The sequence below is a fragment of the Salmo salar genome, chromosome 13 (assembly GCF_965601325.2).
Source record: "Salmo salar chromosome 13, fSalSal1, whole genome shotgun sequence".
NCBI classification, from domain to species: Eukaryota; Metazoa; Chordata; class Actinopteri; order Salmoniformes; family Salmonidae; genus Salmo; species Salmo salar.
The window spans coordinates 78,896,098-78,922,859 of NC_138303.1; the positions used below are offsets into that span (position 1 = coordinate 78,896,098).

The window sequence follows — 26,762 nt, forward strand, 5'->3', positions numbered from 1 at the left end:
TGGGGTTCAAACTGGTTCAGAGTTTATTTTCCTGGTCGGAACAGTGGAACTGGAGAAAATAATTATGGTTCTGTTCAGAATGAAACGATTGGAAAATAACTTTGGTTCCCTCCCGATTCCTGTAGTCTATTCCTGTAGAATTCCAGTCTTTACGCTAATGCTAGTTAGCATTGATCTCGAAACTACCTCTAACTTCCTTCATACTGGACACAGATACATAAAAATGATTCCACAAGTTTATCTGACTCTGGGGAAGTAGACCAAGGGCTTCATTGCCAATATCCCTTTAAGGAACTTTGTGAAGACTTCCACTTTAATGTCATAAAGGAGCCAGGGTAACTGTCATTTTTATTTCTGCAGGTCTGTAGGTGATTTAATATAAACATTATGGTTTGGTTGGAATTCAAATATTGATTATTGGGACTCCCTAAAAACACACCACTTTGATACAGGTTTGACCAGAAGTGACTTTTCCTAGCAGGTTAGGAGAGCATTTTCGCTAACCCTTTCCCTACTTACTAGCAGGGAGGAAGAGGCGAAGCAGAGGTTTTACTCAGCCGAAAAATTTCCAAAAAAATAAGCCCACAAAGTTAGGATTTTTATTTTATTTATTTTTTTGAATATTTTATTTTTGCATTTTCCAATTAAGAACATTCAAAACAAAAGTGAAAAGATATTAGACAACAATAGGACAAAGTGACAGTAACAGACGAGCGTAACATTTAAAAAAAAATATAATCATTATATATACAAACATACAATAAATAAGTCATAATAAAGAGTAAAATAAAAAATAATAATAATGAGACATTGGATCATATGGTCACCTGTTGTAAGCTACATATTATACATTACGTGTGAAACATTATATAAGGATTATATAGAGATTCAATCAATGTGATGTGGGGGGAGATTCTCCATATAGCCAATAAAAGGTAGCCAAATTCTGTAAAATGTCTCTAACTTATTCCTCAAGCAGTGATTTTCTCCAGTGTGATACAACTATTAACTTCCGATAGCCACATTGCAACTGGCAGGGAGGAATCCGATTTCCATTTCAAGGCAATACATTTCTTGGCAATCGCTAGCAAAATTTCTGTTAGCTTTATAGTATGGCTTTACCTAAGATTGGTGTTAGTAAAGTTACCCAGTAGACAGACCTCCGGGTCTAAAGAGAATGCAACCCCGTGAATTGAGGATATGGTATCGCATACCCCCTGGCAGAAACCGTGTAGTTTTTAACACTGCCAAGTGGAATGGGGGAATGCTACTTCATCTGAGCCACATCTAAAACATAGGGAGGAGATATCAGGGTTGAACATGTGCAGTCTAGATGGGGTGATATAGAGCTGATGAAAGTTAGGAATTTTTGTAGAGGTGTCAAATTTGGTCAACAAATGTAGTTACTTTGCTATGTGAGGCTTGATCAAACATATGTTTTGTCATGGTTAGGTTGTTACAAATGCACTGATATAAGTGGATGCATGTGGCATTTCGGCAACTTTATATTTGAGTTGTGCCTGTTGTCATAGAGATAGATAGAGGACTCATCATGGATATAACTTGTTTTAGCATGGACGTTGCCATTGAGGGCTTCCACCCTTGTATAGTAGTCAAATGGGTGGGGATTCCTATGAGTTGGGAGCAATCAGCCAATGAAGAACGCTCATGCAATCAAACAGACTATAGTAGCACGGAGTCCTCTATATCTATCTCTATTGTATGTTGTTATAATGCGTATCTACCCTCTCATTGGCTAGAATGGTCCCACCTGATCTCGCCCTGCCTTCCATATTTGTATTTCCATTGTTAGAGCGGTCACTTGACTATCTTGTCAATATAATATACCATCTTTGTTACTAGTCGCCAACGTTCTGGAGCATGTCTTTAACTTCATTATCGGAACCTGCTACGAAAAAGTAATTTCCACTCGTTGCTGTATTGAAGTGGTGTGTTTTTAGGGAATCTCATAATTTTTCACTACAAAGAAGAATGCAAAAGTCTCCTTCCGTTTTGTGATCCCCCCCCAACCAGGATATTGATTAACTCCCCCTAGCGGAAGTGCCTGCAGCTCAATAAGCTACATCGTTCGTTTGATCAGAGTGAATTTGCGAAAGTTGTTTCCACCGGGAAGGAGCTGCCTGGGAATACACTGTCGACAGCTTTTCTCGCATTTCTTCTGGAGAAATGAGGCGGAAAGAAAAACGTCTACTGCAGTTCGCAGGGTTGCTTATAGCGGCTCTTCTTTTCCTGCCGAACGTTGGTCTGTGGTCATTGTATCGAGACCGAGTCTTTGAGAACTCGCCAGAAATAGTGGAGGGACCGGGTGGCATCCTTCAAATACAGGTAAGGTTGTCTAGTACACGGTTTGGCTGGCTCGCGCTGCAAGTGAAAACACTTCTTGACTTGGTGTCACTGACTGTCTGATCACGTTGGAAATGGACGCAGCTAGTTAGCTGCACGCATGTAAAATATCTGCAATTGTGCGACAACATTAACTGTCTAACGTTAGTTAGCTTGTTGAACATGTTGACAATGTGAGGCTTTTTGGCAGCTGGTTCTTAAATGGTCAATTGGCTAGCAAGTTTCTACATTACTTATTCATGTGTTCTTGCTACGTGTGGCACTGCTTGTCACCTCCTTTTCAATGACATTAGCTAGATTGCTAGCTAACTAGTTACGCTACTTTACCAATACATCTCTTCTTTATGAAAAGGGGCATGTTGTCGCCAAAGTCGAGCTTTTCAGAAGAATGTGGGAGGATAGTGCCAGGTAGCTACGCTGGTGGATGGTGAAAAGGCCACGTAGCAGTCAGGAAATAGCTGTGTTACAAGTTACAAAGCCTAACGTTCGTTATACGAAAGGAAGTTGTGCTGTGCAGCAGACAGTTGTTGTGCACATTGGTTGTTGAGACCCAGCACAAAGATGCTGTTTTGAAAGAATGTTTCTGTGTGGTTCTGTAAGCTATTTTTACTAGTATTCTACTAGCTGCACAAATGATGTCACGTCTGTATGGTAATGAGGAAACCTTCAAAATAAAAGCCCACACTTCATTGTGGATTAGTCATTCAAAAGATGATGATTCATTTTAATCAATGGGCACTTATTGTGCCCTCAAGAAAAGGCAATAAGTAACCCAAATCTAACTTGCTGTAGTTCAGGACCTGAAGCAAGGATATGCATATTATTGATACCATTTGAAAGGAAACACTTTGAAGTTTGTGGAAATGGGAAATGTAATGTAGGAGAATATAACACATTAGAGCTGGTAAAAGAAAAACACTATTTTAATTTGTACCTTCTTTGAAATGCAAGAGAAAGTCCATAATGTATTATTACAGCTCAGGCACAATTTACATTTTGGCCACTAGATGGCAGCAGTGAATGTGCAAAGTTTTAAACTGATCCTATGAACCATTGCATATTTACATTTACATTTTAGTCATTTAGCAGACGCTCTTATCCATACATGTACTTTTTTCCCCGTACTGGTCCCCCGTGGGAATCGAACCCACAACCCTGGTGTTGCAAACACCATGCTCTACCAACAGAGCCACACAGGACCACTGTTCAAATTATTGTATCAGACTGCCCAAATAATTGTGCACTCTCCTCAAACAATAGTATGGTATTGTTTCACTGTAAATTGGACAGTGCAGTTAGATTAACAAGAATTTAAGCTTTCTGCCCATATCAGATATGTTTATTTCCTGGGCAATTTTTCGTTGTTACTTACAACCTCATGCTAATCACATAAGCCTACGTTAGCTCAACCATCCCGTGATGGGGGGGACACCGGTCCCGTAGAGGTTAAAGTTGGATAGGAAATACTCAGTAGGGTCTCTACTAGCCCAGCATGTACTTTCAAGGAGCTTACCATTACTCCTTAATAAGGTCAATTGTGATACACAACCATAAAGCCCTTTACTTTCATATCACATCAAAATAATTTCATAACTGAAAAATATACACTTAATCAGCTTTATTACAGTTGCTGCCGACAGTATTTTTCAGTGACACAATCTGGTGGCCTTCTTCCTTTACACACTAGTGTTTGGAGCATACTAGATAGCTAATTAGCACAGGTGGTCCCTCTGTTTAACGTAAACACTCGCTGTAACATGGAGGAATGGCCGTGTGGGAACACTAACACTATAAAGGTGTGTATCAATTTAAACTTTTGGTTTTAGAAAATTATTTCTTGCCGATATGAAAGATCAGGTCCTTATGCTTCCAAAACTGTACAGCAAGCGATGGGTGCTAATGTTCAGACTGAGATTTGTGACTCTTAACAAAACACACCCATACAGAAGAAGCCTTTGTCCAATGACTCTTATGTGTAATATAATGGACCTGAGAATCATGATCAAGGACTAGGTCTCTACTAACCAAATGTGTTCTCCACCCCTTCGATAGCCCCCAATGCAAAACACAAATATACTGTACATGGAATATAACTTTTCTACCTGTTTCCGCTACAGTGGGGTGTAAAATACTCAGTAGGGTTTCTGCTAACCAAATATGTATAGTTTTGGAGGGAGACTGTCTTATAGACATGCATTTAGTCCTGCATGTTATATTCATTTCAAAACAACAAATGAATATACTGTTGTGTTGAACATGTTTTTTTGGGGGTGTGGCTTACCCTGTTTGCTTCCAGTGTGAAATAAAATGTAATTCCATACTAGATTTCATATACCCTTGTCTTGCCTTATTGGAGGTGCCAAATGTGATTTGTTTCAGGAAACTGTCGCAGGTCACTACTTGTTTAGCTAGATAGTTACATGTCTAAGCAAAAGACTCCACTATGCAAGTAACCATTTCAATAGAATGTTCATGATGTCACTGCAACAACTGTCGATAGCCAGAGCGAATTTACCAGCTACGTCAATCTATTCCTCTTTTAGAGCACTCTCGTCTGAGTGTGCCAGAGCACAGAATAACTGACAAATTTATGAATGCTCAACACCCGTTGAATATGGCTGGTGTCAGAAATACATTGCTAAAAAAGCTCAATTAAATTGTTACCAGCAGCACAGTTAGTCACCAAAGTTCTGGATAACATAAAAACAGCCTTACCAGCTCTGCTCGGGCGAGTAAAATGGTCAGTGAGCTGTTCTCTTATTTGTGTCTGGAAGTAGCTAGCAAGCTAATCACCAGCAGTCTATATTAAACCTGTTGCCCAGCACAATAGACCAATTAAAGTTTTGCAGACTATTGAGTAATTTGAAAAACGTGTTTTATTAAAATTGTATTTCTTTAAGTATAGCCTATGCAATAGCATTCAACATATCAGTATTTGTTTAAACTTTCAAAAGAAATGCTGGTATAAATAATACAATATCCAAAATAAAATAAAATACATCAAGTGATTTCCCCCCCCAAAAAATAAAACAATTCAAAGGTGGTTGCAATGCTGTGAAAAAACAGTTGCACTGCATATATTCCCAAAGTTTAGCATGTCTTTGCAGGGGGACTCTTATTTTGAGTGAAACAATATCAGTGATCGTGCTGCAAGAATAATATCCTGCTGCTTGGTGAACGGTAATGTTTTTCTTGCCCTGTTGCAGGGTTATTTGGGTTTTTGTGTGAAACAGCTGACATTATTCATGCAATTCTACATGTAAAATCGGTGCACAGTCGTTTCGCAAATTACGTTCAGATGTGCTAAAGACTCTCTGCCAGCAAACGCTGAGGGTGTGCCTGAGCCTTTAAATTTGTCCAGGAGGTTATTCAGCCACCAGGCCCTGTCTTGTTTCTGAGTCTATTAGAGCTCAATAGGAGTTAACACGGCTCATGGAGAGCATCACAAGACCGGCACCAAAGTGATACCTATCCGAGGGTACAGTATATTGTTTGAGAGCCAGTTAGTGCAGAAATTCTGGTACCCGGGCAATAGGCCGTACGTCTGCTCTGCTGTACTTCAGATTCTGTGGTTGTAAATCACGCCTGCCTCACAATGAAAGTGATGCAAATCAGAACTTTTTGTGACCCCCTTCCTCTCATGTGTTAGGTTTAGTAAAGTGAGTCTAGTTGAGCTGGAGGCCTTTTCTCTTTGTCCTGATGTGCCATTTTATTACATTAAGGTTGAGTAAGAGTTTAGCCTCTGGTTCAATGAAATATTCCCTATTTGAATCTCCTGAAATGTGAGTGAGAGGGAAAAAGTTTTATGCTATTATTTCAAGGCTCCAGTAACCTTGGGTTACATAATTATTTATTTCAGCTTTTATTTATTTTATCACATTCCCAGTGGATCAGAAGTTTACATACTCAATTAGTATTTGGTAGTATTGCCTTTAAATTGTTTCACTTGGTTCAAACCTTTCGGGTAGCCTTCCACAATAAGTTCCTCCTGACAGAGCTGGTGTAACTGAGTCAGGTTTGTAGGCCTCCTTACTTGCACATGCTTTTTCAGTTCTGCCCTCAAATGTTCTATGGGATTAAGGTCAGGGCTTTGTGATGGCCACTCCAATACCTTGACTTTGTTGTCCTTAAGCCATTTTGCCACGTGTGTCTGTCTGTCTCATCAAAAATGTTTGGGGTGGGATGGCTCTGACAGTGAGCAGACGGTGTGTCACCAGTTGAGCTATAAAAGAACAGCGTGAACAGATTTTCTCCCTGGGAGAATCTCAATTGCATACTCCTTTTGTCCTCGTCTCCTTCTCAAAACCCAGGGGGTTAGAGGGGAGGGACCTTTGGCTTTCTCATCCAATGGGTTTTGAGTAGAGGATGCGAGGAGTACGCAATTGAGATTCTCCCACTGTGTGCTCACTAACGTTACCTTTTCTGGCTGCTGTGTCATCACGCTGTCAGCGCAACAGACTGACTGGAAAATTTGGAATTTAACTCGAGATAACCAACCTGTGTTTTAAATAATGCTGTGGTTATAGTTGACAAGAAGCAAATAATAGTAGCATGTATGTTTCGTAGCACAAATTATTATTACACACAAAGTAATTAACGTTAGCTAGCTACGTTAGCATCATATTGAAATTAATCACTAAACACAGAATGCATCCTACAAATAGAATATCAGAGTTCAGAGCATGATGTCAGATATGTCATATCAGAATGAGTGCTTCATCCAATACCATGTGTGACAGCTGTGAGCAGCCAACCACATCCCCTAACCAGCCATTAATCTACTGGTCTGCTTCTCTCCATCCCAGCGCTAGGATAAAGTGACTAAGGGGGCAGTTGAAATTGGTGTGGTGGCACATTTGTTGGGGGTTCTTGCATTGGAATTATATTGAATTTGGCTTATATCACGCTATACCAAAAACACAAAGTAGAATGCTGAGACTCTGAGACCATTGAGTGCTTTTGAAGTTACTAAAGCAAGGCTGTTTTGGTAATGAATATAGGCTACAAGATTGATGGGATAATTCACCTATTACAGCTGCCTTACCAAGATAATGCAAACTAAATGCTGAAAGTAGTAGCCTAGTTATTCATGCATGCAACAAAAATACTGAATAGCAGTTTGGCTTAGAATACAGATACTTCTGCGAATTCAAACAAATGAATGCAAACAGAACAAAACAGCGGCACCAAGTAGGCCTAGTAAACAATATATCAGCTCGATAAAGGCATGACACAATCTATATTTAGGCTAGTTACATTAACAGGAAGCAAACACCGTAAACAAAAGGCGAACGGAGATCCAAAAGACAGTCTAAAGTGAGATGCAGACATGCATGGCTGTCTTGCCAAACAAATAGACCTATAGGCCTGCTTCGGACAAGGAAAATCGTGCCATATCCCAACGTGTCGCTGTACTCATGAGCGGCATAATACACTTCTGGATTAAATTCGACCCACTCAATGAATTAAGCAATGCCAGCCTACAATAAACATTGTTCAAATATGTATTATGTACTTGTTATTCTCTGAAAATATGAAAAGTATATGTACATTTCAACACCTTTTTGGACCCTCACCAGTTTGCATCCCTGTTGAATAGAGCAGTGCTTCTTCTGAGAGAATGCAACTTTGAACCAGGGAGATGATAAACTAGCCTATATGAATGGTGTGGAAAATAGACAGTTTAAACTGTGTTATGATTCATTATCCTATGCACAGACACTGTCTCAGTAAGGACAACCCCCCCCCTGCAACCTTTAGAAGTTGATGTCAGCCGAGGTAAAATGTTAACACAGCAACCTCAGGCAGTACATTAAGAGAACCTGAAATGTTATTTTGTTTTGAATGTGTTAAGACCTTGGAAGATTAGAAGATTGGAGGGAGCAAGTTGGATGGAGAGTCACTCGTTAAAGGCTCATACATTCCACATTATGGCGGGGAGGAAAATACCTTTTGGAGTAAAGGCAGAGATGTTTGTTCACTTTGTTGTAAAGCGTTTCCTCCCGTCATTTCCCAGACAAGGCGAGCGTTGACCGCTGCTGGCGGAGGCTGTGCGCCTGCTGCTGCCTACTCTGTATGCCTCGGCGAGCTCCTCAGCCCTGCTAAGAACAAGGGGCCAAATGAGAGGCAGGTGCAGGAAATGTGCAGCCATGGGTTATGATGACGACAAATGTTGACTCCGTCAACTTGCCTGGTAAAATAATGAAATGAAGGCAGTGAATGTTGTGGTGGTGTTTTTGTATTATTGTAGAGCTGCTTTTTATGCAGTGTCTGGTGTTGCGCTTTCACATTTGTCTCCTACACTGCATATACTGCATGTGTTGTCAGACAAGGAATCACCAGCATCCCTAGTCATCTTGATGTGTATCTGAAAGGATGCACAAAGGGAATTTCTCAGCTGATAAAATATATTTTCTCAACCATTTGATATCAGTGATGTTTGGTTCTTGTTGAAGTTGGCCTACTCTGATTCACTCTTCAGCAGTGAAACTTGAGTTTAGGGCTGGCACAATTACCGTATAATCGTGTAACTGACGGGTATGGATGAAGACCGTCATTAAAATAACTGTCTTAACTGTAAAAAAAATATGTATATTTGTTGTGTGGAACAAACAGCTGACTGAAGACTGGACGGCTGGGCATTCCTGTGGTTGAGTCCATTTCTGAGGTAACATGGACTCTTAAGGTGATGACACTTGCTCCTTGCTGAAAAACCAAGGTGTTGTAGCAAAGTCTTTGGTTGCCTAGGCAATGCCCCCCCTCCCTGCTCCAGCAGCACACATAGAAATAGAATGAATAAAATGGACTTGGAACCTCTAACCCTGGTAGACTCACAATGGCTGCCTGGGATTGTCAGTGTTTCCCTATTAATTTAGCGGTGGCCCACTGCTGCTCAATAGTTGCAACCACTGCAAAGATGATTAAAAAAAATAAATATATATATATATAAACCTTCTTGCCACAGCTCCCATTGATGTGCCATCCTGGATGAGCTGCACTACCTGAGCCACTTGTGTGGGTTGTAGACTCCGTCTCATGCTACCACTAGAGTGAAAGCACCGCCAGCATTCAAAAGTGACCAAAACATCAGCCAGGAAGCATAGGAACTGAAAAGTGGTCCCCACCTGCAGAACCACTCCTTTATTGGGGGTATCTTGCTAATTGCCTATAATTTCCACCTGTTGTCTATTCCATTTGCACAACAGCATGTGAAATTTATTGTCAATCAGTGTTGCTTTGTTTGTTATAAAAGAATAACATTTTTTTTATTGGTCTTATATAACCATACAATTTCAGTAGCACGTCTTAAACTGATGGACTGTGCCGCCTCCACAATCGATCAGTCCACTCAGACTGGCGCGAATCAGAAAGGTGTTTTATACACCATGATTGATTTATTTTAGCTAGTTTTCGACTTAAGAAATCTTGGTCGACCAACAGCATATCGACTGAACAATCGACCAGTTGACTAAATGGGGTCAGCCCCAATTTTCTGTGAAGTAAAACAAAGTTGCACGTCGCTGATTTTCTCTATTGAAGCAAAAAAAAGACATTCAATATCAAACGCGACCCATCCATACACAGCTGGACTCACCAGCTCCCGCTTTCACCCGTTGTGCTATTTACAAACAAACACGTGACTGGCTCAACTTTTCTGTGGAACTGTAAGCGTCATAATGTGAAGGGTGAATGAAGAATGTGCTTTATCTCCTAATGCATTGCACAAGTTGACTGCAAGTATTTATTAAAAAAATAGCTACAAGTATAACATTTTTTGGAAACTATTTCTTTGAAGTTTTTTGACGGTATTGAAAAACCATCCCGTGGCTATTTCAAAATACCCCAGTATACGGTATACCAGCCAAGCCTACCCTACACACTCAATTTTCACTCCCGCAGCTTTGGGACACTTGTACATATGGCAGAAGTGCACATGGAGTTCCGAGGGGAAGGGAGTGATTTGGGATTCACCCTTAGACTTTTCTCAAATACTTCTAAATCATAGAGGCAAATGTCTTCTTCTAGCACTTCAGAGGAAGAATTTAAGAGGCAGTCCTATTCTTAAAGCACTTTCACAGACACTGAACCAGCAGTTCAGAACAGCTGTTTGAAGATTGAGATGCTGTCTTTGTCAGAATTGCTGCATTTCTTGCTCCATTAGACCACGGCTTCTCTGCAAACTACCGGCGGGCGGCAAAGCTGTGTTTTGATTTCTTATTTCACACATTTCTGTTTTTCCGATTTATATTTCAGTCACTAGAGGCAAAGTTTTTTTTTTAAATCTGCTAAATCATTTAACTTTTGGCCTTTTTATTACCACGAAGGCACAGCGAGGAGAGGATGTCGCTGGTAGTCTCTCTGTGTCGCTGTTGGTCTCTCTGTGTCGCTGGTGGTCTCTCTGTGTCGCTGGTAGTGTCGCTGTGTCGCAGTTACTCAGTGCTTGCTTGACTGACATCCAAAACAATATTGCACATGTTAATGAGGAAAATAGTCTGTATGAAATTGTGCAGTTGCTGGATGAGTTCAAAGTTGGCTACTTTTTTGAAAGCACTACTTTTAGTATTAATCAAACAAATCAGTGCTTCAACATACAGAATTTTTAACTCCTTCATGTATTATGATTTCTGTCCACTTTGCCATTTCAGAGACACAGGTAAGTGCTTTCCTGCAGAGTCATAAAAACTCCCCTGCCTAGTGATCCGACCATTGATTTCCTCTTAACCAAACTGCTCATTGATTGCGCCATTATGAGTGACCTGCTGTAGGCTGGCCTTCCCAGCACGGCGGTGGCAAACCTGTGATGGTCCATCTCGAGGGGGACATCAGGAGGATTTAGACCCAGTGAGACACTGATTACCTGGAGGAGAGTGGACTGAAATGGCATTTTAGCCAGACCCTTGTGCTGATGTGCATGAAGGAAGCTGTGAAATGACAGGGCACAGAGGGTACTGGGTAGGGGGATACTGACTGCACTTATAGCTGGTATTACCTTGCATCAGCAGTTAATGTTCTACCATATTTCTCTACTTTTATTAACCTTCTGCCTCTCCTCCAGACATGATGATGATAAGACGCTTATTTGAACAGCACTTCTCTCCGATGGAATGGGATTGGGGTGGTGCCAGGGAGTACTCTGATCGTGCCAGCAGAGCTCTAAGTTATGGCTGTGCCCTAGACACTGACTGCACCATGTCACTCACATTGAAATTCTTTTCTGACCTGGCAACATGGTGGTCTTCCAGTTGTCATTGACCTAATGACCAGACCTAGAAAAATAAGTGTTCTCTAAGTCTATGGTTATGGAAAACATAGGCCTAATTGTGTAGCAAGACATTTTGAAGAGACTTCTGGTGAGGACAGGATCAAAGTTCAGAGGTTATAGCTAGTCAATATTTCTATTGAATGACAATGCTGGAAGTCCATTCTCTCCCCATACCCTACTCAGATTGTCCTATTCTGAAGTGGCCTCATTCTTATGATAGAGATAGTGGAGAGGCTGGTTGCCAAATAATGTCATTTCAGGATATCCTTAGGAGGAGATGATATGAAGGGGACAGCTGTGTGGGTTTATGGTTCACTTATCTGTTTTTATTGTTCTGCATGCGTGTACAGAAACAAAACTGTCGGTCAAATTATCGTAACAGGCAGCCATTTGCACAAAGCCCAGGTCCTGCTGTGCTGTCTGTCGGCCGGGCTGGGCAGTGGATTGCAGCAAAGATGGGAGAAGAGAGTTGAGAGGAGCGAGACATTCTGATCTGGCCAGGGCCAGGATGATGCTGACTGACTGCAGGCATAGCCGTCAGTGTGAAGCTGAATAATTACTCTAATGATACAAAAACATGTAGTTAAACCTGTATGTGAGGTAATAGGAATTGAAACCTGCGTAAGTACAGTAGAAAGAACTTTGTTTTTCAATTGACTTCCAAACCCTTAGGACAGTTCAGCTCAACAGTCCTGTTATTTAAAAAACATTTGGTGTTTACTTTTCTCCCTTTTTCTCCCCAATTTTGTGATATTCAATTGGTAGTTATAGTACCATCGCTGCAACTCCCGTACGGACTCGGGAGAGGCGAAGGTCGAGAGACATGTGTCCTCTGAAACGCTACCCTGCCAAGCTACACTGCATCTTGACACACTGCTTGCTTAACCTGGAAGTCAGCCGTACCAATATGTCGGAGTTAACCTGTTATGGCTAGGGGGCAGTATTTTCACGGCTGGATAAAAAACGTACCCGATTTAATCTGGTTACTACTCCTGCCCAGTAACTAGAATATGCATATAATTATTGGCTTTGGATAGAAAACACTCCAAAGTTTCTAAAACTGTTTGAATGGTGTCTGTGAGTATAACAGAACTCAAATGGCAGGTCAAAACCTGAGAGATTCCTTTACAGGAAGTGGCCTGTCTGACCATTTCTTGAACTTCTTTGCCATCTATCTTTTACAAAGGATCTCTGCTCTAACGTGACACTTCCTACGTCTTCCATGGGCGCTCAGAGCCCGGGAAAAACCTGAATGTCGTCATCCCAGCCCCAGGCTGAAACGCATTATCGCCTTTCTCAAGTGGCCGATCAAGGGACTGTGGGCTTAGGCGCGTGCCCTGGCCGCCCCCCGTCTTTGTGATTTTTCCTCTGTTTGCCGAAAAGGAGATTCCCGGTCGGAATATTGTCGCTTTTTTACGAGATAAATTGCATAAAAATTGATTTTTAAACAGCGGTTGACATGCTTCGAAGTACGGTAATGGAATATTTAGATTTTTTTTGTCACGAATTGCGCCATGCGCGCGACCCTGATTTACCATTTCGGATAGTGTCTGGGACGCACGAACAAAACGCCGCTATTCGGATATAACGATGGATTATTTTGGACCAAACCAACATTTGTTATTGAAGTAGCAGTCCTGGGAGTGCATTCTGACGAAGACAACAAAAGGTAATCAAACTTTTATAATAGTAAATCTGATATTGGTGAGTGCTAAACTTGCCGGGTGTCTAAATAGCTAGCCCGTGATGGCTGGGCTATGTACTTAGAATATTGCAAAATGTGCTTACACCAAAAAGCTATTTTAAAATCGGACATATCGAGTGCATAGAGGAGTTCTGTATCTATAATTCTTAAAATAATTGTTATGCTTTTTGTGAACGTTTATCGTGAGTCATTTAGTAAATTGTTAGCAAATTCCCCGGAAGTTTGCGGGGGGTATGCTAGTTCTGAACGTCACATGCTAATGTAAAAAGCAGTTTTTTTATATAAATATGAACTTGATTGAACAAAACATGCATGTATTGTATAACATAATGTCCTAGGTGTGTCATCTGATGAAGATCATCAAAGGTTAGTGCTGCATTTAGCTGTCTTCTGGGTTTTTGTGACATATGCTAGCTTGAAAAATGGGAGTCTGATTATTTCTGGCTCGGTACTCTGCTGACATAATCTAATGTTTTGCTTTCGCTGTAAAGCCTTTTTGAAATCGGACAGTGTGGTTAGATAAAGGAGAGTCTTGTCTTTAAATAGCTGTGAAATAGTCATATGTTTGAAAAATTGAAGTTTTTGTATTTTTGAGGAATTTGTAATTCGCTATATGCATATTCTAGTTACTGGGTAGGAGTGGTAACCAGATTAAATCGGGTATGTTTTTTATCCAGCCGTGTCAATACTGCCCCCTAGCCCTAACAGGTTAACAGACTAGAGCAGAGTGAGAGAGAGACCGAGAGGGCCTGTGGAAGGTCTGGCTGTGGCAGCTGCCCCATGTTACTCTGTAGACACAGCCCAGCAAGGGCATGCATAATGACTCCTACTTGGGAGCATTGCTAGGATGAAAGGATCTGAGCCTCCCCCTTGCAAGGGGGGTCTGTGTGCCTCACTGTAGGCCCCTGCCTATGGAATATAAGCTACTAGACTTGGAACAACCTCTCTTCCTCCGGTCACTGTCCTCTATGCTGAGCTGGGCTGACCTCACTTTGGGCCAAAAGTTCACTGTGCCACACATTCGTTTTATATCGTGTTAACTAGAGGTCGACCGATAATGATTTTTCAACGCCGATACCGATTAATCGACGGATTTAAAAAAAAAAAAGTTTATTTATTTATTTGTAATAATGACAACTACAACAACACTGAATTAACACTTATTTTAACTTAATATAATACATCAATAAAATACATTTAGCCTTAAATAAATATTGAAACATGTTAAATTTGGTTTTAAATAATGCAAAAACAAAGTGTTGGAGAAGAAAGTAAAAGTGCAATATGTGCCATGTAAGAAAGCTAACGTTTAAGTGCCTCGCTCAGAACATGAGAACATATGAAAGCTGGTGGTTCCTTTTAACATGAGTCTTCAATATTCCCAGGTAAGAAGTTTTAGGTTGTAGTTATTATAGGAATTATAGGACTATTTCTCTCTGTTCGATTTGTATTTCATATACCTTTTGACTATTGGATGTTCTTATAGGCACTTTAGTATTGCCAGTGTTACAGTATAGCTTCCGTCCCACTCCCCGCTCCTACCTGGGCTTGAACCAGGAACACATCGACAACAGCCACCCTCGAAGCAGTGTTACCCATGCTGAGCAAGGGGAACAACCACCTGCTGGTGCCTACCACCGCTCAGTCAGACTGCTCTATCAAATCATAGACTTAATTATAATATAATAACACAGAAATACGAGCCTTAGGTCATTAATATGGTCGAATCCGGAGACTATCATCTCGAAAACAAAACGTTTATTCTTTCAGTGAAATACGGAACCGTTCCGTATTTTATCTAATGGGTGGCATCCATAAGTCTAAATATTCCTGTTACATTGAATAACCTTCAATGTTATGTCATAATTACGTAAAATTCTGGCAAATTAGTTCGCAACAAGCCAGGCAGCCCAAACTGTTGCATATACCCTGACTCTGCGTGCAATGAACGCAAGAGAAGTGACACAATTTCACCTGGTTAATATTGCCTGCTAACCTGGATTTATTTTAGCTAAATATGCAGGTTTAAAAATATATACTTGTGTATTGATTTTAAGAAAGACATTGATGTTTATGGTTAGGTACACGTTGGAGCAACGACAGTCCTTTTTCGCGAATGCGCACCGCTTCGATTATATGCAATGCAGGACAGGCTAGATAAACTAGTAATATCATCAACCATGTGTAGTTAACTAATGATTATGATTGATTGTTTTTTATAAGATAAGTTTAATGCTAGCTAGCAACTTACCTTGGCTTCTTACTGCATTTGCGTAACAGGCAGGCTCCTCGTGGAGTGCAATGTAAAGCAGGTGGTTAGAGCGTTGGACTAGTTAACCGTAAGGTTGCAAGAAATACCGATTGTTATGAAAACTTGAAATCGGCCTTAATTAATCGGTCGACCTCTAGCGTTAACTACCAGGGAGGTGATCTGCAGAGTGCCGACTTCCCTGGTCGGTTTCTTTGTCCCTGAACCTGGGGAGGTGAAGCAGCTGATTTTTGTATCTCAGTAGGGCATGGCTGGACTGTGTATGATCCGGCTTCATGTTTGAATGCAGGGCTCTCACAGCAGGTGTAATGGAAACGGAAAAACAAGTATTGACCAACTGCCCTCTGAATCTCTACCTCATTGTGAATGCATGGACAGTTCTTTTATCTGGCCTTAGGTAATAAGTTATCTTCCAAAAAAGACCATCCAATAACACTTTTCCTCTCAGCCCCAGGGATCTGGCTGAGCAACTCCATTCATTTACTAATCCATGCATCCCAGTGAGGGTTTTAAATAGGGCTGGGCAATAGGGATGCACGATATATTGGTGAATATATCGGAATCGTACGATATTAGCTAAAAATGCCAACGTCAGTATCGGCCGATGTCTGTCTAGTTTATTTTTTTATTTCACCTTTATTTAACCAGGTAGGCTAGTTGAGAACAAGTTCTCATTTGCAACTGCGACCTGGCCAAGATAAAGCATAGCAATTCGACACATACAACAACACAGAGTTACACATGGAATAAACAAAACATACATTCAATAATACAGTAGAACAAAAGAAAAAGTCTATATACAGTGAGGGCAAATGAGTTAAGTTATTAAGGCAATAAATAGGCCATGGTGGTGAAGTAATTACAATATAGCAATTAAACACTGGAGAATGGTAGATGTGCAGAAGATGAATGTGCAAGTAGAGATACTGGGGTGCAAAGGAGCAAGATTAGATAGATAGATACAGTATGGGGATGAGGTAGGTAGATAGATGGGCTGTTTACAGATGGGCTATGTACAGGTGCAGTGATCTGTGAGCTGCTCTGACAGCTGGTGCTTAAAGCTAGTGAGGGAGATATGAGTCTCCAGCTTCAGAGATTTTTGCAGTTCGTTCCAGTCATTGGCAGCAGAGAACTGGAAGGAAAGACGACGATGTCTAGTTTAACTCCCCGATGTGCAAAACCGATGTCAAAGCTGACGTGCATACCTACAGTTGAAGTTGGAAGTTTACATACACCTTAGTCAAATACATTTAAACTCAGTTTTTCACAATTCCTGACATTTAATCCTAGCAAATATTCCCTGTTTTAGGTCAGTGAGGATCACCACTTTATTTTAAGAATGTGAAATGTCAATAATAGTAGAGAATGATTTATTTCAGCTTTTATTTATTTCATCACATTCCCAGTGGGTCAGAAGTTTACATACACTCAATTAGTATTTTGTAGCATTGCCTTTAAATTGTCTAATTTGGGTCAAATGTTTTGGGTAACCTTCCACAAGCTTCCCACAATACTACGTTGGGTGAATTTTGTACCATTCCGCCTGACAGAGCTGGTGTAACTGAGTCAGGTTTGTAGGCCTCCTTGCTCACACATGCTTTTTCAGTTCTGCCCACAAATGTTCTATAGGATTGAGGGCAGGGCTTTCAGATGGCCATTCCAAAACCTTGGCTTTGTTGTCCTTAAGCCATTTTGCCACAACTTTGGAAGTATGCTTGGGGTCATAGTCCATTTTGGAAGACCCATTTGCGACCAAGCTTTAACTTCCTGACTGATGTCTTGAGATGTTGCTTCAATATATCCACATAATTTTCCGTCCTCATGATGCCATCTATTTTGTGAATTGCACCAGTCTCTCCTGCAGCAAAGCACCCCCACAACATGATTCTGCCACCCCTGTGCTTCACAGTTGGGATGGTGTTCTTTGGCTTGCAAGCCTCCCCCTTTTTCCTCCAAACATAACGATGGTCATTATGGCCAAACAGCTCTATTTTTGTTTCATCAGACCAGAGGACATTTCTCCAAAAAGTATGATCTTTTTCCCCATGTGCAGTTGCAAACCGTAGTCTGTCTTTTTTTATGGCGGTTTTAGAGCAGTGGCTTCTTCCTTGCTGAGCGGCCTTTCAAGTTATGTTGAGATAGGACTTGTTTTACTTTGGACATAGATACTTTTGTACCTGTTTTCTCCAGCATCTTCACAAGGTCCTTTGCTGCTGTTCTGGGATTGATTTCCACTTTTCGTGGAAATTTCTAGAAGACAGAACGTGTCTCCTTCCCGAGTGGTATGAGCGGTGCTATTGTTTGTATAGATGAATATGGTACCTTCAGGCATTTGGAAATTGCTCCCAAGGATGTACCAGACTTGTGGAGGTCTGAGGTCTTGGCTGATTTTCTTTTGATTTTCCCATGATGTCATGCAAAGAGGCACTGATTTTGAAGGTAGGCCTTGAAATAGTCTGTTAACAAGAAATTTGTGGAGTGGTTGAAAAATGAGTTTTAATGACTCCAACCTAAGTGTATGTAAACTTCCGACTTCAAATGTATGTAACGTAGGTACATGATGTAATGACGCCACATAAAATGTTGCGCTCTGTGCAACACAGAATTCCTCAGCTAGTCCACAATGTCAGCTGTGTGGATCGGGCAGTCAACAAGTCGAGCAGTCATTTGAAAGAGTAAGAACATTTCAGCGAGACAACTCATAGGCAAAATCCATTAACGCCTAGATAATGGAATTCATTGCCCTTGACAATCAACCGTTCTCTGTCATGGGTGATGTTGGCTTTCGCCAACTGGTCGAGCACTGGTACACACTACCAAGTGCGTGATTTTTCAGATGTTGCCCTACCGGAGTTACACAGTAATAGCGTCACTGCTATTAGCTTCACAACATACATACTATGGAACGCCGTTTGTGTCTTTATGTGTCAAAAAATTTGTAAAAAAATGTGCAGTAGCACTGTCAAAGCTCTACAAAAAAAGTCTGCAGACACCGGCCACGAACAATGTGTTTACAATACCACGTTGGTAATAAAGCATAATTTGTTCGACCTCAACTTCTGGGGTAGCTAGCTTTAGCTTGGTACCTAGCTAGCACCAATACACCCAGCCTGAAAATAATGACCAGTAGAACCTGCAGTCATTTTCATTATTCTTAGCAATGATTTAGGAATCCTTGTGAGTAAGTATTAGCTAGGTTGCCACTTGTTGTTCGCCTATTGAAATTGAACTTCAGGTCATAAAAATAAATAGCTTGCCAGCTTCTTAACCCTGTTGCCCAAAGCTAACGTTATAAGCAGCCAGCTAGCTTCATCTGGCTAGTGAGGCTCGACTGGACCTTGTTATATGTTGTGAAGCTAGCCACAATAAGGATTAGGCAGAATAGTGGACTTTGTGGTTTGCCTTCAAAATAAAAGTATGTCATTGACGGTGATGCAATTGAATACAAATAGTAGAATTATGCCATACTTATTTTGAAGGCTAACCGCAAAGTCCACTATTGTGGCTAATCCTTATTGTGGCTAGCGTCACAGATGGGTCCGACCACCAATCAAATAATAACTGTCTTATGAATTAGGGTTATTTTAGATCATGGGTGTCAAACTCTGGCCCGCGGGGTAATTATATTTGGCCCGCGAGACAATACCAAATTACTACTAGAGCTGGCCCGCCGGTATTATACAGCGCATTCACCGCTAATACTACGAATCCCATAATGCTCTGCAGTTGTTTTCGCGCGCCAATCAGGACAGGACCCAGAAACGCCCTCTCCTCTGTGACAGTAGTCATAGCAACATAGACGCTACAACTGTCAGCGCGCTATCCCTTCCCAAAAATGGCGAAAAGAAAGGCAGAAAACAGGAGCTTTCTGGACAAGTGGGAGGCAGAATATCTGTTTACATATGTAAAAGACAAACCTGTTTGTCTTGTTTGTGGAGTCAACGTGGCTGTAAGTAAGGAGTACAACATTAGGCGACACTATGAAACGAAATACCATGACAAATACAAGGACCTGGACATGACTCAAAGGAGCCAGAAAGTAGAGGAGATGAAAAGAAGTTTGGTTTCACAACAGAATATGTTAAAAAAAGCCACATCACAAAGTGAGGCTGCTGTAAAGGCTAGTTATATAGTGGCAGCAGAGATCGCAAAATCAGCCCGGCCCTTTAATGAGGGAGAGTTCGTGAAAAAGTGCATGATGAAAGTTTGTAACCTCGTATGCCCAGAGAAAAAGCAAGCATTTTCAAACGTGAGCCTGAGCAGGAACACAGTAGCTGATCGCACATGTGATCTTGCTACCAATCTGTATGACCAGCTGATGGAAAAGGGAAAAGATTTCGTTGCGTTCTCCCTCGCTGTGGATGAGAGCTGCGACGCATCTGATACTGCTCAGCTGTCAGTCTTCATCCGTGGAGTGGACTCAAATCTGTGTGTTACGGAGGAGCTATTGGGATTCAAATCAATGCATGGCACAACCACAGGAAAGGAAATCTTTGAGGAGGTTTCCAAATGTGTAACTGAAATAAAGCTGCCGTGGGATAAACTCGTTGGATTAACGACAGATGGTGCGCCAGCGATGTGCGGTAAAAAGAGTGGACTGGTGGGCATGGTTCGGGAGAAGATGCGGGAAGAGAACTGTGCAGGTGAGCTAACTGTTTACCACTGCATCATGCATCAGGAATCACTGTGTGCCAAAGCCCTAAAAATGGAACATGTTATGACCACAGTAACACAGGTAGTTAACTTTATAAGAGCCAAAGGTCTGAATCACCGCCAGTTAAAACATTTTCTAGATGAGTGTGGTTCGGAATACGCAGACGTGCCGTATCACACAGAGGTGAGATGGCTAAGCAGAGGAAAAGTACTGAACAGATGTTTCGAGCTGCGTGAGGAAATATGTCAATTCCTGGAAACCAAAGGGAAGGATACAGCAGAGCTCCGGGAGCAAAAGTTTCTGTGTGAGCTGGCCTTTCTCTGTGACATCTCGAGCCATCTCGATGCGCTGAACCTGCAGCTTCAGGGGCGGGGGGCGCATCATCACAGACATGTACGCTGCAGTGAGGGCCTTTAAAACTAAACTGTGCCTGTGGGAGAATCAGATGCTGCAAGGAAACCCTTGCCATTTTCCCTGCTGCCAAACCATAAAAGCGCAGATCTCTACCGCCGTGTTCCCATGCGCACAGTTTGCTGAAAAACTCAGTGTTCTCACCGCTGAGTTTAGCCGGCGATTTGCCGACTTCGATGTCCAGAAATGTAGGTTTGAACTGCTTAGTAATCCCTTCGCAGTTGATGTGGAAAATGCACCAACCAACATCCAAATGGAGCTGATTGAACTCCAGTGCAACGACACGCTGAAGTCAAAGTATGATGCTGTGGGCGCCGCACAGTTTCCACGGTTCATCCCTGACACAATGCCTCAGCTCCGCACCCAAGCTGCTCAGATGCTCTCCATGTTCGGCAGCACTTATCTATGCGAGCAACTTTTCTCCTCGATGAAGATGACCAAAACAACTCACAGGAGACGTCTGACTGATGAACACCTTCGCTCGATACTGAGGATTTCTTCAGCTCAGAGCCTGAGCCCAGACATTGATGAACTAGCATCCAAGAAGAGATGCCAGGTATCTGGCTTGGGCACATCAGATTAGATCAGTGTGCAATAATTAATGTTTTCTTTGTGCACTTTTTCTTGCTACAAGGCATGGGCTTGAATGGTTGATTTATTATCATTTTATTTGTAAAATTATTAGCCAGTGGAAAAAGTTTATTTTGGTATTTAAATCAGAAGGCTGCAAATAGAAAAGAGGCATACGATTTTTATTTAAATTTTATTTATTTAATAAATGAATGCCATTGTGTTTTTTCATTTGAAATTCGATTTTGCATGTCTCCACTATTAAATTATATATTGTATGGTAATAAGCGATGCTTGTTCCATATTCAATGTTAAAGCAAAACTTGTTTGGGTCCATATTAAAAGGTTCATTTGTTCAATGTTGGCCCGCGACTTTGTTCAGGTTTTACATTTTGGCCCACTGGGTATTTGAGTTTGACACCCCTGTTTTAGATGATGACAGCGAGCTATATAGTGAAACAGATTGTCGTTTTGCTATGTTTTTGGGGAAGAACATTGTTTGCATCCATGAGCTAGCTAGCTTTTTTTATGACCGGCACTGTAGGTGCACGAGACATCTTTACCAGCATCATATCATACGTATCGATAAATTGTTGTTACATATCAAATATCAGTGATAGTGTAATCATTGTGTAATAATTACGTAAAAAAATGTATGAACCCGTTCAATTATTATGTGATGAGTCATGTTTGGGTCCTGATTGGTCAACAAGTGTATTTGACACGTCAAATAGTGTTAAATAGTATATTTTTGGACACGCAAAGACCCTACCGGCTTTCCATAGAAATCCTAGTTGAGAATGAAACGGCTGAACAAATGAACCACGAAACAGCACAGCAAGTTAGTGAAAGAAATAGGTTTTGATTGTTTTACTGGTAATAGGGACATGCGTAAATGCCAACAAAATAACTTTTTGGTTTGTGTGTGTGTGTGTGTGTGTAACCTTTTATTTAACTAGGCAAGTCGGAACAAATTCTTATTTACAATGACTGTCTACCCCAGCCAAACCCGGACCATGCTGGGCCAATTGTGCGCGCCATATGGGACTCCCAATTACGGCCAGTTGTGATACAGCCTGGATTTGAACCAGGGTGTCTGTAGTGACACTTCTAGCACTGAGATGCAGTGCCTTAAAACCTGCTACGGCTAGACGTTCCGCTAGCGGAAACCCTCGACAACATCCGATGAAATTGCAGAGCGCCAAATTCAAATTAAATTACTATAAATATTACACTGTCATGAAATCACAAGTGCAATACATCAAAATAAAGCTTAACTCCTTGTTAATCAGATTTCAAAAAGGCTTTACGGTGAAAGCAAACCATGCGATTATCTGAGGACAGCGCCCCATCATACAAATGCATGACAAACATATTTCAACAAGGGAGGTGCGACACGAAAGTCAGAAATAACGATATAATTCATGCCTTACCTTTGAAGATCTTCTTCTGTTGGCACTCCAAAATGTCCCAGAAACATAACAAATGCTCCTTTTTGTTTGATAAATTCCTTCTTTATATCCCCAAAATGTCCATTTATTTGACGCGTTTGATTCAGACATACACCGGTTCCAACTCGCCCAACATGACTACAAATTATCTAATAAGTTACCTGTAAACTTGGTCCAAACATTTCTAACAACTTTCCTAATCCAACCTTAGGTATCCTAAAACGTAAATAATCGATAAAATTAAGACTGAATATACTGTGTTCAATAGCGGATAAAATCAACGTGGAGCGAGCGCCAGGTCGCGCGCTACAAACAATAGAGTCCACTTGGCTTGACACAACGAACAGCCGTACTTCTTAATTTCTCAAAAGAAAAATATCAACCAATTTCTAAAGATTGTTGACATCTAGTGGAAGCTATAGGATCTGCAACCAGGTGCCTCATAAATATAGTTTCCCATAGAAAACAAATTGAAAACAAAGTAACCTCAATTTTTTTCCCCCTGGATGGTTTGGCCTCAGGGTTTCGCCTGCCAAATAAGTTCTGTTATACTCAGACATAATAAAATAAAAAAAATTGAAACTTTAGAGGGTTTTCTATCCAAATCTACCAATGATATGCATATCCTAGCTTCTGCGCCTGAGTAACAGGCAGTTTACTTTGGGCACGCTTTTCATCCGTACGTGAAAATAGTGCCCCCTAGCCCGACGAGGAAGCCTGTCTTAGACTGATTGACTGTTCCGTCCCCATGGCCTCCACAAGGGATCAGTCCACGCAGACAGGCGCGAATCAGACGGGTGTCCTGTCTTTTTTTGTTGCTACTGGTCGACCAAACAGCCGGCTAAATGGGGTAAGCCCTAATTTATATCATTGGTTGATGTCATTGGAAATACTTACCTTATCTTTTTTACTACAAAACATAGAAACGGGCCATTTTCACATATGCTGATGTTGGGATGGTGCTGGAGATGATGAATTTGAAATTTTTGTTAAATTTCCATTTCATTTTCTATAATGCCTGCTACAAGAAGTTAGTCATTATTAGTGAATGTGGATTATGCATGGTTCTGGTTAAATTTGTAATAAAAATGGCATTTTCATAGACTTAAAAGCCAGATCAGTGATTATTCCAAAAAAGCAGGTTAATAAACTATTTTGATAAAATAATTACATTTATTAGTGGGTCTTATGGTTTGGATTAGATTCAGTCAGCAATTAGATTATTGCTGACTGCTTGAAATGCAGTGAATTTAATATTTTTAATTGTGCAACAAAGCTTATTTAGAGACATCTTAAAAAATCAAGATATGTCAATCACCCATATGTTTAAAAGTGTTTTACCATATCGCCCTAGTTTTAGTTATTGGGATGCTAGCCTGATTCTTCCACTACATAATAGATTTAATTCCAACTCAAGGATAGGCAAGCGTTTTATACCAGATACTTACCCATCGTCCTTGCATGCAGGGCCCGAACTCAACAAAAGTCGTCATTGCATTGAAAACCTCTGCATAATGATTGAATTTCCATTCAAGGTTGCCAAATATCTTTTAGTTCCATTGTGCAAGCTCATGCTTAATGTCAGGGCATGTATTTGTGTCCACTAAATGAGGACACAACCTAGTTTTGATGTATAAAAGTCCTAAAACCTGAGGCATATTTCCTGTACTTGTTTTTGAATTGTGATTGACACATCATTTGTGGTGTCCTTCAACATTATTTTCTTCAGAACTCAGGTTGGAGACCAACTCCAACACACTGTTCAGATTCTCACAGAAAATGTTTGCAAAGTTTACACCACTGCAGGTCTTCTCTAGACTTTCACACTTCACCTGCTAGATGTGAATTGGTTTAGTACAAATATACAGAAATAGTGGCTTTGATATGTTGTGGAATCGTGGATGTGTGTACAATACCTTGAACTCTGGGTAAAGACCCATGACCCCAAGGCCCAGACCCACTTTGGGCTGAGGACAAAGCTCTCTTCTGGGGGACTTGCTTTGCCAATCATGAAGGTGTCTCAAACAAACAGGAGTTGGTTGGGCAGTAGCTTTGTTTGACAGGCATTAGATGTAGAGAATTATTCAGTTAAGTGACCACGTCTGTTGTCCACTTTTTGTGTGTTCTGCAGTTTTGCACATTTTATTGAAGACTACGGAGGTCCAGCTCTCCGAGCTCCATCTGAACACAGTAATGTACTCTCCTTAGATGTATACCCCTTTAGCTAAGCTCAAGGCTTAGTCCTCATTCTTCTGGGTCGTGCGTTTGTTTGGACATCGATAGGAAAGCCAGTAACGCCAGTCCCATGCCATGCATCACATTATCTGATAGAGTAACCACAAGATGCAGCATACCCAGAGTAGACACAGAGCTAAAGTGCGTGTGTCTGCGTTCGCATGTGTGTATTAGGCTGGTCTGTGTCGCACATCCAAAATCTGGAACTCTGAAATATTGAGTTGTATAATGAGAACTCAAGCAGAGGAGGATGCAACATCAATCCCAGCCCTCCTCAATGCCATACATAATCTGGTGTTTGTGAGATTAACGATGGACCAGAGCTGGATGAAAATGAGTTTAGAGAGTGATCGTGATTCAGAGAGGGCTCTCCATAATCTTCAAATCCCTCCATTTACAGACCTGGCTGAGGTCACTGGGACCAGATCTCTGGCACTCATCCAGAGAGCAGCCTCTGGCATCCAGCTGTACCATGTCATGCCACGAAGCCTTTCTGTCCGTCTGTCTGACTGACCAGCCATTTGTTTTGCTAGTTATTTCAGCCCTCAAATGTTATTTGCTTGTTGCAAGTTATAGGCCATCGCTGCTGCTGCCTTACCATTTTCTCATTAACGACAGGGTGCAGTCGACACACACTTTCATATACATATTTCCACCCTTTCACACAGACGATTTACGAGGTACAGCCATCAGATCAGCAGACCTGATTTAGAGTACATTGAAGTTAATGATCACTCATTCGGGTTAAAATGGGATAATATTTTTTCACCTCTGCCAAATTTGTGCTTGATTGCAGATGCTTTGTGGGCCGTCACTTAAAGACTGGGTGCATCCGCGAGACAAAACAAGAGATGCGTCTAAGCGTTGCAGTATTAGTGTGTTTGTGTTGTGCCCTGAATACCGATGGAGCGGAAAAGAGCCTCTGGTGAAATTAGTTTCAGCCAGTGTGGAGCCATCTGATGGTGTTGATTATGAAGGTAGTGGGCATCACTCTGATCAGCGGTGGTAAGGATGTTTGTGTTTGTACAGTAAGTCTGGGCCATAGCACGGATGGTAGTATGACTAATGTGTCTGTGAAAAAAGAAGATCCGATTAATGTTGTTGTGTTAATGTAATTTTCGGTTTCATTTTCCTGACTTTAGTATTTAGTGGTTACAACAGCTTTTCTGGATATGAATATGCCATTGCTGGCGCGTTTGTTTTCTTCTTGTAGGTCCATAGTGGAGCTCTATTTTGTTCAGCTGACACTGAGTAAAGGCATCATCATGCTTCGGTTTGGCTGGCGCCTAGCCGAACCAAACGAGTGTGCTTGATAGAGCTGGGCCATATGGACAAAAATGTATGTGTGATGATAAATTGCCCAAATTAATTTTTATATTTTTTATCCTTTAAACTACTAATAGTTTGTTAATGGGACAATTGATGGCTACAACCATCAATCAACCATATTTGCAAACTTATTTCAAACTTCACAATTCTCTACTATAGGCAACTTATCGTAATGAACAATATAAGCAAAATGCCTGCTATAAGTGATCAGTATGGTCGGTGTCAAGCATTTTCGGTTTATCGTCCCAGCTCTAGTGCTTGCATACTCCCTTAAAAGACCTTCGTTTGAAAAACAAGAAAAAAGCTGCAATAGCACTGTTTGTCCATTTTGAGATGCCATAGCCAGTCTCAATATAGTCAGAATGAATCTAAGGTAACTCAAATCTTTCATTAATTTAGAAATTTCTTGCTGAGGAGGTCTTAGTCACACTATTTTGCATATAACTAAGATGTTTGGTGCAGTATTTCTCAGGTGATATAAAAATGAAAACAATTAGTCTCTCATTGATTGA

The 26,762-nt window shown here is 41.1% G+C and overlaps 1 protein-coding gene and 1 pseudogene across 1 annotated transcript in view; both read left to right on the forward strand.

The window, feature by feature from the left end:
* The first annotated feature begins 1,856 nt into the window (after positions 1-1,856).
* LOC106567995 (polypeptide N-acetylgalactosaminyltransferase 10) overlaps positions 1,857-26,762 on the forward strand; it is a 141,842-nt gene continuing 116,936 nt past the window's right edge. The window contains exon 1 of the mRNA XM_014137962.3: positions 1,857-2,346. Coding sequence (XP_013993437.1) covers positions 2,188-2,346 — 159 coding nt within the window. The 5' untranslated portion in view covers positions 1,857-2,187. The remainder of the gene's footprint in view (positions 2,347-26,762) is intronic.
* Positions 19,048-21,435, forward strand: LOC145860067 (general transcription factor II-I repeat domain-containing protein 2 pseudogene; annotated as a pseudogene).